Here is a 10,897-nt window from a genome sequence, read left to right as displayed (position 1 = left end):
GAAAGTGTCTTTCTTATAAAGAGGTGACATACTTCTTTATCAATATTTATATTACATTTATTATATATTTTTTAATATATATATATGCATCAATTTGTTATTAATATTAATAAATAGATATTAATATATTTATATAATTAACTATAAAATAATAGATAATATATATGTAAAATTATATATATTATATCATAGGTTATTATTTTAATTAATTTTATATAATAAAAAATGTATAATAACAATATAAAATAAATAAATTTAAAAAATGCCAATAGTGCACGGTGTTTTCAAATGATCATCCATTTAAGTACTAATATTTAGCTTTAGTATTTTAAATTATTCTATAAAAGTATAAGCTATAAATGATAAATATAAAACAAAAACAAAAAATAAATTTACTCGCATCTGGTAAATCTAACAAATTATTAATTGCTAGTTATATCATACAGTACTACTATGAGAAAGAAGCCGTCGGGATTTTACAATAATCTCTTTTTGGTGTGTCCAGCTTATATGTTAAATCTAATGATTTATCCTTACTATATGAGTTAGGTTGGTTAGTAATATTTTGTTGAAATTTACGTTTAGGAATGTGATATACCTATTATAGAGAAACATTGTTTTTATCTTGTATATATGTATATTCATATTTATTATCCAAGCATAGAAGTGCCTCGGGAGGTATAAATCTTGATTTTAAAGTATTTTCGATATATCTTTCATCCGCGTATATGGAATTGGAAATATCAGACTATTTTTTGAAATTTGGGAAGCCTCAACAAAATAGTTTCTTATAAGTTTGATTATGAAATTGTCGAATCTGGATATACTAGGCTAAATCGTATGTAGTTTTGTTCCTTAAAAATGTTTGGATATACATACATATGTTCAACGTGATTTGACCGTTGACGAATATCTCTTCCTTGCAAAGAAATGACACATTTCTTCACTAAATTTTCATTCTATAATCTATAAAAAATAATATCTATACACACACACACACACACACACACATATTGTATATCACGCACAAGCAGTCATGCGGCGTGCACGCGAATGATAGTGTAATGGAGAAAATGACCAGACGGTTCGTAACAGCTTGCCTAAATTCCATCTAAATTCAAAACAGAGCTGAAATTGCCACCAACAGACGGGCATGGGATCTGCGACGTTTGCGACGAGCAACGGTTCTAGCTGGCCACACACGTCGGGTCAAAGGCCAACAAGCAACGACGACCACCGCCACTGCCTTGCCGCTTTTTAAATGCCTCTCCTCTCTGTCGCGAGTAAGCTCAATAGGGCGCAATATGGTATCCGCATCACGTGGATGAGAAAAAGTAGAGTCGTATCTTTCTCTGTAGAAAAAAAAAGTGCCGATGTACCGGTTTCGCCTGCTTATACGTGACTGACGTTTAATTAAATTCGCAAACTCGTATACGAAAGCGGACCGGAGCGGGATGTTAAATGCACATAATACAGAGAGCACAAAGAACCTGTGCTAAATATTTCAGGCGCACATTTAACGGCGAGGCCGGTGTTTGGAACACACTGCCTTACCAAAAGTATCGAATAACCGATATTTGCAATACGAGATAATGCTGTATTAGAATACAAAAGATGATACATAAATATCGGCTTCTTCACAAAATTGAGTTTCAAAGATGCAAATAGACTTTGAGACAAATATAGTAGTTTTCATATACTACGTTTACGCGAGCGTTACTTCTGGAGTAACTTATGATAATTCCTTCGCGTAAACGGGATTTTGTAGTAACTTACGATAATTTATTCCGCGTAAACGAGTGATATATCGTAAATTACTACAGAAGTAACGCTCGCGTAAACGTAGTAATAGATCAGTAGATTATGGAATGAAAATTTAGTGAAGAATTATATATGTCTTTTTTTTACAAATAACATTTCTCAACGGTCAAATTACATTAAACATACAAGTCCTCTACAAATATTATGATAACTTTATTATATTTATAAGAAATAATAAAGAATTCTCATTAAAAAAAAAAATTCTCGTCCGATCATTTAAGTACATACGTCAAGCAACGTTAAGCGCGGTTAGTACTTCTTTTTGTTTTAATTTATTTATTTTATATGCCTAAAAATTATTCATTTTATATCGCAGTTATACATTATCTATTATATATGTATAAAATTAATTAAAATAATAACATAATATAATACATATGATTGTATTATAATATAGATATTATTTTATAGTTAGTTAATTACATAAATATAATAATATATATTTATCAATATTAATAATAAATTAATATGTATATATTTTAAAAAATATATAATAAAATGTAATATAAAAATTGATGAAGAAGTATGTCACCTCTTTCTAAGAAAGACACTTTCGTCAACGGTCAAATCACGTTGGTACTCTACAAGTTCTCGTCCGATCACTTAAGTCAAGCAACGTTGAGCGTGGTTAGTACTTAAATGGGTGACCGTTTGGGAACACCGCGTACTGTTGGCATCTTTTTTTTTTATTTATGTGGTCTTAAATTTACTTATTTTATATCGTTGTGGTACATTGTCTATTATATAAAATTAATTTAAATGATTATATGTGTATAATATATATACTGATAAAAAAACCAAAACATTATAATCACCTACCTAATACTGTGTTGAACTTCCATGTGCTGCCAAATCACTCTTATCCTATCAGAGAGAGGTATGGACGATCCACAAGACCGTGTACCGTTGGCATTTAAAAAAAAATATATTTTAAATGGTCTTAAATTTATTTATTTCACATTGTTGTTAGAAATTGTCTATTTAGTAATATTTATATATTTTTTTCTTCAGCAAACAAATATTAATTGTTGTAAAAAAAATCCATGTTATTTTAAAAACCTAAAAATGAAAAAGAATCGGTTATTAAACTAATTAAATTAAGACGAGCTTATATAAAGAGTGTAACTTTTATTTGGAGAAAGAGTAGTTTCACATAGAGAAATTGTAATTTGTAAGATTTTATCCGCTTTCCACACATCTTTCTCTCTTTATTCACGCATTATCTACTTATACCTAACGTAGCTGATTCAATGCACTATAATTTATTTTTGGAATACTTTTCGAGTATATGTTACATTTGCGCACATGCGAGTTACATTCACTGTTGTCACTATAAACCTTGAAGAAATTATGATAAATTCGTTATGAATATGTATAATGGCTTACCTTAATCTGGTATGTAAAAAATCAAAAAGTTGAAACTCTAGTATAAATATACCATGATAAATATATATCGTATCCTAACTATCATATAATATATTCATCATCGATAAAATGAATATATCATACCAAAGATACATTTGTATAATATTTAAAAATCATTATCACGTGGCAATTATATACAGAATACTCGCTGCATCGATCACCGCAATTCGCGAACTACTCTTCTAAGGTGTTGACAAGTAGCCCTTATATTTTGCCGCGAAGAAATAGACAATAATTAAATTTGGTAAGTAAAATAAAGTGGAAATCGAAAGTACAATAAAGAAAAGATAGAACTATCAGTGTTCAGTAAATTAAGTTGCCTGTAGTAAAACCTATTAATATTGATTGGTCGAGTAATACGATACGATGTCGACCTACATAATAATGTAGGTCAGCATCGTATCGCATCACGCGCCAATGAATTTATTCCAAGAGCAGCTGTGATTAGAAAAAATACAAAGTTCCAAAATTATGATTAATTTTTTAAATGCAAAAACTGCGACATAAATATTTTTAAGTTTGTCAAGTTTAAATATCAAAATTATTGCCAGGTAAAAATTTTTGTTTATAATTTTCTACCGAATAAGGATAATCGTCGTGATATATGTATAAATGAACATTATACCTATATACCATTATATTTATGCGATCCAACTAAATAATGACACATCTGTGTGTGAGATAAAGCTTCAAAAATTAATATAGATTAATTTGCTAACAGTGTCAATAGTGATAAATAGACATCGGATTTTTTATATGCAATAGATTGCTGGGAAAGAGCAACAAACTAAATTTAAGTTACTTCTAATATCCAACATATTTATACTACAACATATATTACAGTCACTGAAATATATACACACTTGAACGCGCAATGCCTATACTACAACTAAGTGGAAAACGAGAGAAGGATAGACTCTTATTTAACGCTTCAAGGGGGCCACCTGTCTTTTTCTAACTTTGTACGCATGCTAGTGTACGATAAGTGGCCTCTCTGACAGCACCTATCCTTCCCTCGCGTTTCGACTGCCAGTGCGCGTTCTAGTATGTATATATTTCAATGGTTGCAGTATAAATATGTTAGATATTATAAATAACCTAAATATTAATTGCTCTTTTCCAATAATCTGCATAAAAAATCCGATGTCTAGCGATAAATTATTTGCCAGTGAAATTGACTAACATCTCCAATATACCCACAATTGTGTCGCAAAATATTTGCAAAATGATTATACCATTTCAGCAAACTAAAAATTTCTTTCTTTACTGTGCATATGTATATCTGTGATCACTTATAGAAATCTAACATACATTGTATTACTGCGGCGAGGCATAGAGTAACGTACCCAAATGTCTGCGCTATCCCCGATAGTAAAATAAATTCGAAACGCGAATTCGAAACAAAACCCAGCGGTCGGAGTTCAAATATAATATTCAATCAGACTTCATCGCAAAGTAGAGAGATTAAAACAATATTTGAAATAAATCTTAATGCTAATCTTTTATCTGTACAGTATGCTGTAGATGTTCGTTACTCACAAATTTATCCGAAGTAAAAGTTACAACACATTATGTCTGTTCTTATATCGAGATACATATATCTAAATAAGACTTATGATAATATTCGCCATTCAATATTTATCGATGAGTTCACTAATTATAAAAATTAACAACACATTAAAAGTTTACAATAATACAGCAGTACTCCACTGCGACAATCGAGTTGCGATACATACAATTCTTGGTTGTACTTTAATAAGATTCTGCTATTATTTCAAATATTGACATAATCGAAATAATTTGATTAAATATTTAAATTATGTTATAATTGTTAGCTTCAAAAAGCATCACAATACTTCTTAGTTATCATCGGCATCATCATCATCGTCGGATATATATTTTTTAGTAACTCTCTTTCTACGGCCGCCTCTTCCCTCACCCTTTCTTCCTTTTAGTTTAATTTTCATTCTTACACTAGAATCCGCGTCTGAACCATCTTCACCATCTGTGTAATAAAAAAATAAATAAAAAAGAAGCATTAAAAAAAGAAAATTTTCATCTTATTTAAATTTTAACGTTTGCTAAATGATTACATGATAAGATAACAGAATATATTCATACCTTTATCATCTCCATCGGAATTATTACCTTCCTCTTCGAGACGCTGACGCGCATTTGTAAAGACGGATTGCAACACTATCGAGTCTTCGTGAATTAGAGATGCTTCTTCGTTATAAATTTGAGCGTTTTTACAAAGTTGCATGAAATCTTTCTCAAGCTCGTCTAAATCAGCATACTGGGAAAAATAAAATTATTAGATTATAGGCGTACATTTATACAAAGAATGTAAAAAAATGATACAATAAACAAATACTTACTTTGCCCTCCTCGATCTTCTGCAATAGCTTATTAATAGTCAAAGGTTTTTTAATGATTTCATAATAGTCCGGTAATTCTCTTCTTGAAGGTAATTTCATAAAAGGTTCACTCAACAATCGGCCATCAGTACTATCGGTATAATTAACAACTAATGTAATTAGTTTCTTCATAGCCCGTTTCATTTTAGGATCGACCAGGGACCCGGCACCTCTTCGTTTCTTCGGCATAGGCTCATCGTCCTCCTCACCTTTCTTCTTTCGTTTCCGTGTCTTTTTCTTTTTCTTATCGTCTTCTTCCTCCTCTTCATACTCGGCACCATCATCGTCAATTGCCTTCAACCATTCTTTCTCGGTTAAACTGTCTGTATAATCAACTTCTTTACGTTGCCTTGAACCTCTTCCAAGGAATCTGTCTTCGTCCTCTTCGTAGGTCCATCTTTCCACTTCGTCGTCGTCCTTTACCAACCAATCAGGCAACTCAGCTTCCTCTAGCAGCCGCGATTTGCGATTTGGACCCAACTTGGCCTCCTCACGTCGCCGTTCCAAATCTAATTTCTGGAATATTTCGAATTCACCTTCTGTCCTAGCAATCATTTGATTTACAGTCTCGTCGTCGGGCACTTCGTTCTCTTCCTCATCGTCAGCATCGTCTTGATGTAAGATACTCTGAAGGAACTGCTGTCGCTCAGAGCCAGTGGATTTCTGATCGAACATACCAGCTTGAATAACTTTCTCGTCCATATTTAATTTATATCTTGCTGCTGCTAATATTCGCTCTTCGACGGAATTGACAGTCATTAATCGAAGTACGCGCACTTCATTCTTCTGTCCAATTCTATGTGCTCTGTCTTGAGCTTGCAGATCCTGCAAATACATATATCATGACCAAGTGCAATACTGCGATAATTTTTATGTTCTATATGTTAATATTTATGTACCTGATGAGGATTCCAGTCAGAGTCAAAGATGATAACTGTATCAGCAGCTTGAAGATTTAAACCAAGACCACCAGCACGTGTGGATAGTAAGAAAAGGAAATATTCTGAACCGGGATCGTTAAATTTCTTTAACAGATCTCCTCTATCTTCCGCTTTTGTTGTCCCGTCCAATCGTAAATACATAAATCCTCGCCAACTTAAATAATCTTCCATAATTGTCATTAATTGAGTCATTTGACAAAACAATAATACTCTATGATTCGTAGCCTTCAATTTAGGAAGAATACGATCCAAAAGCTCGAATTTTCCAGACGCGCGATATAAATCGGGCCTAATGACAAAGAAAAATTGAATAAATATTTGATATTTTATGTATAAAACGCTCGAAAATTGTTGAGGTACATACCCAGTAATAACACCAGAACCTTGCGTGCCTACATGTTCGCAGTATTTCTCTTCTATAGCTTGGAACATAAATGGATGATTGCATAGTTTTCTCAGTTGTACGATTGTATTCATAAGAGCTTTGGCACCACCTTTTCCTTGCTTTCCCTTTTCCGATCCATCGGTTAGTAGTACACCTTTACTTTGCATATGCCTGACAGAAAATTTTTGTTTATATATTATACTTACACAAATTAGTTTCACAAAGAAATTAAGAATAGACAATATTTACGTACTTATAAAGAACTTTTTGTAGGCCGGACATATCGCATTTGATAATGTATTCCACTTTGTCAGGTAGTTGCGATTCTACTTCTTTCTTCAAACGTCTCAATAGGAAAGGCCGCAATACTTTGTGCAAACGACGAATAATCAAAATAGTTTCTTCTTCATTTAGCTCCACCTATGCAAGATATCGATAATGTTAAATAGAGCTGCATTAAAATGTGCTTTATGCCAAATACTTGCCTTCTCGCCAGTAGTCGCGAAAGGAGCGTTAAACCACTGTTCAAATGTACTGCAGGATTTAAAGATTGAAGGCAACAAGAAATTCAGAAGAGCCCACAGTTCTGGCAATTTATTTTGCAATGGTGTACCGGTTAACAATAGTCGATGAGGAGCCAAATAATGTGTATTCAGCACTTGAGTAAGTTTGCAATGGTGATTTTTCATCCTGTGTCCTTCATCAATGATCATATATTTCCACTGCAGTTTGGCTAACACACCCTTGTCTTTTATGACATATTCGTAAGTCGTTAAAAGAACATTGAATTTTGTAGCTCGCATCTGAGATTGTATCGCTCTTCTGCCAGCTGGAGAACCTTTGTACGACACTACAACAACACTTGGTGCCCATTTTTCAAATTCAAGAACCCAATTTGATAATGTCCTAGAAGCACACATATTATAAAATTAGTATTTGAAGAAATGCAGTGTCTCGCTTTTAAAAGAAGGGAAAGGAACATACGATAATGGAACAATGATGAGAAATGGACCATTAACTTTCTTCTTTTCCATGAGATATGTTACTAGAGCAATGGTCTGAATTGTTTTACCGAGACCCATTTCGTCCGCCAAAATGCCATTCAGATTGTTGTTAAACAATGATACTAACCATTCCAGACCCTAAAACCATTAATTAAGCTCTTTCATTCATAGAGAAGTGACTTACTTAAAATATATTGTAAAACAATTTAAAATATATTACAAAACTAAAATTACTAAATTACTACACTAAAATAAATACACCACCTTAATTTGATATTCTTTCAATTGTCCATTCACCATGATGCTTGCTTGTTCAGTAACAACCTCATGAACTGTATGAGCAATACTATAGTATGTTTGTTCTTCTGTTTTATATTCGTCATCTTCCACTTTTGCTTTATGTATCGTTTTCTTTACCTTTTCTTCTTCAGAATCACCCATTGTTTTATCCTTGCCTAAAGTATTTTAAAAATTAAATCTGTATAAAGAATCTATACACAAATCCAAGAATTAAGTGCTTATTATCAGATTTATTCTCATTCTCACTTTCTCCGTTCTCCTCTTCATCATAGTCATCATCATCTTCACTATCCGATTCAATTGGCTCCCATCCAGGATGAGCTTCTAAAAATGCTGACAATTGACTCATTAATGGTGCTTCGTCGCCAGTTAATGTGCGACCAGTGGATGTTTCTATTACACCAACACGAGTATCATCATTGGATCCACCATCTTCAGCATTCTCACTATCTTGTAATTTCTTCTTTTTCTGTATAATCATAAGACTCTATCAATATTATAGATAATTCCTTATGAGAGAATAGTCAATTTTTAACTTTACATTACCTTCTTACGCTTTTGTTCTTCGACTTGCTTTCTCTTTTGTTCTATTTTGTGTTGTTTGACCATTTCCGTAAGATTACTGATATACTCATCGGTTTGGGATAGCAAGAATGCTAAACGCTTATCCTTCTTTTGATCGATTAATTTTCTGTATCCTTCTTCATCTTCCGCCATAAGACGACGCATACGCTCTTTCTCAATGCGTTCTTGCTCTTTCTTCTGTTCACGTTCAGCATTTGCGTGATAGTTAAGCACAGCTTTATTAAGTCTAGCCAATTTCGCGACATTATTGCGATGAAATTCTTTGAAGTCTTTGCCATGTTGTAGTACGGAACTAAGAAATTCCTGCAAACATAAATGTCATGCTTGTATTCGTTTATTCACAGCGATAACCTTGCTGATATCATGTGTCAATAATCAAATTTTACAATTTAAGTATATCAGATAAACTTACTTGATGTTTCTGTCTTCGTTTACGTTCTGCTTCTAATTTCTGTTGCTTTTCTAATTTTTCAGTAGCTCTAGCTTCGCGCAATCCTTGCCGTTTCGTACGTTTATAAGCTTTCACATTTACGGCAGTTTCTAAAGTGGTATCTTTCCGAGTACATGCTATAATCTGTAAAAAAAATTAGAAGAGTTAAAAAGAATAAATAAGAATTCCTTAATTGTTATGTAATATGATATGTGCGTAAATTAATTACAGTACCTCTGATCTTAATTGTCTCTGGAAGTTTAATACTCTTAGCATGCGCAATTCGATCTGCGCTTGTATACGAAGATCTTCTGGCATGTTTGTTGGTAGATTGCTAAGTTGCTCCATTCTAAGCGATATACGGGCTGCAACTCTGTTAGCAAGCATTAAATTTTTTACATTTTAGTAACGAAAATACAACTTTTATTACGCATTATACCGTGTTTCTCCAAAAATCTGTCTCTACCTATTTTCTCGTTCTTGCAATATTAACAACGGATCTAATCCAACGGGTTTTGCTACGCTTGTCACTCTGTTTGCCTTAGTGCCAGACTGAGGTTGCTGTTGTTGTTGCTGCGGCGTTTGACAGCCCGGTCTAGGAGCACCTGTGGGACCAATAACATTCGGACCTGGTATTTGTGGCCCAGCTGTTGAAACAGGGCCCTGAGACGGATCTATGGGGCGTTGACTCATCCCCGGAGGAGGAGGCGCGCCACCTAATCAAATCCGTCTTAAATCAGGATCATTCTACCCTACTTTTGTAAATACCACATTCATACATTCATCTCGTTTCACTCATTATATAATCTATAAATATCATAATCTATCAGTAAACATAATTTCTGTAATTACACGATCTAATATATAAAGTTACGGAACGGAAATTAAAGTTAATGCGGTAAGTATTTAACGCAATGCATATATTTAAAAAGATAAAAGCATTTGAAATAAAATATTGTATAGCAGCAGCATATACAAATTTCTAATATGTTATGCAAATAAAACGTATGTACAAGAAATAATTCATATTAATATTTGTTTACACTTATATTATTAAAACAATAAAAATAAAAGCAAATAGATGTAAAGTAGAAACAAATAAATGGACTAGAAAAGCTATACTTGAAATAAGCAAAACAAATCATGTGGCAGAAAGCGATACAAAAGATAGAGTAGTCACCCAGAGCGTATAAGCTTACATATTAAGAACAAGAACTCACCTTGAGCAGCTAGCGCAACTTGTTGAGGTACAGGTTGATTTCTTGCTAGTAATCTGTACGCCATTATCTGAGCTCTGTAAAAATGTGAGAAAAAATTGAAAACATAAAATTAGAAGATTGTAGAGAAAATATTTTTACATTAATTTTATTACTTTAAATTAAAAGGTGTTAAAAACATATCTACATAAAATAACTTAATCTAATTATTGTTTCAAAAAATTCAAATAATGATTTAATAATATTCATATAAAGCATTTTTTCACACTTTTTCATTTGCATTCGATTTATATTAATTTTCATATTTTTTAAACTTAATCTTTTTGCATAATTTTCACGTCTTTATGTCAGATAATTTATATGACATGATAT

General features: G+C 32.4%; 1 protein-coding gene and 1 pseudogene across 4 annotated transcripts in view; one reads left to right on the top strand and one right to left on the bottom strand.

The window, feature by feature from the left end:
• The first annotated feature begins 2,376 nt into the window (after positions 1 to 2,376).
• Positions 2,377 to 2,497, top strand: LOC139810828 (5S ribosomal RNA; annotated as a pseudogene).
• A 432-nt stretch (positions 2,498 to 2,929) lies between these two features.
• Brm (ATP-dependent helicase brm) overlaps positions 2,930 to 10,897 on the bottom strand; it is a 37,384-nt gene continuing 29,416 nt past the window's right edge. For 3 of the 4 annotated variants that reach the window (XM_071773562.1, XM_071773565.1, XM_071773564.1), the window contains 15 exons: positions 10,529 to 10,602; positions 9,775 to 10,024; positions 9,543 to 9,681; positions 9,291 to 9,452; positions 8,840 to 9,181; positions 8,540 to 8,762; positions 8,258 to 8,448; positions 7,974 to 8,131; positions 7,475 to 7,895; positions 7,243 to 7,409; positions 6,969 to 7,160; positions 6,563 to 6,893; positions 5,625 to 6,488; positions 5,368 to 5,542; positions 2,930 to 5,251 (listed from right to left, as the gene is read on the bottom strand). In XM_071773562.1, coding sequence (XP_071629663.1) covers positions 5,106 to 5,251; positions 5,368 to 5,542; positions 5,625 to 6,488; positions 6,563 to 6,893; positions 6,969 to 7,160; positions 7,243 to 7,409; positions 7,475 to 7,895; positions 7,974 to 8,131; positions 8,258 to 8,448; positions 8,540 to 8,762; positions 8,840 to 9,181; positions 9,291 to 9,452; positions 9,543 to 9,681; positions 9,775 to 10,024; positions 10,529 to 10,602 — 3,835 coding nt within the window. In that variant the 3' untranslated portion in view covers positions 2,930 to 5,105. The remainder of the gene's footprint in view (positions 5,252 to 5,367; positions 5,543 to 5,624; positions 6,489 to 6,562; positions 6,894 to 6,968; positions 7,161 to 7,242; positions 7,410 to 7,474; positions 7,896 to 7,973; positions 8,132 to 8,257; positions 8,449 to 8,539; positions 8,763 to 8,839; positions 9,182 to 9,290; positions 9,453 to 9,542; positions 9,682 to 9,774; positions 10,025 to 10,528; positions 10,603 to 10,897) is intronic. The other variant, XM_071773566.1, reaches the window with a different exon arrangement.

Source organism: Temnothorax longispinosus, chromosome 3 (genome assembly GCF_030848805.1).
Source record: "Temnothorax longispinosus isolate EJ_2023e chromosome 3, Tlon_JGU_v1, whole genome shotgun sequence".
Lineage (NCBI taxonomy): Eukaryota > Metazoa > Arthropoda > Insecta > Hymenoptera > Formicidae > Temnothorax > Temnothorax longispinosus.
The sequence above is the reverse complement of the archived record's forward strand: the minus strand, read 5'-3'. Positions and strand labels throughout refer to the sequence as shown.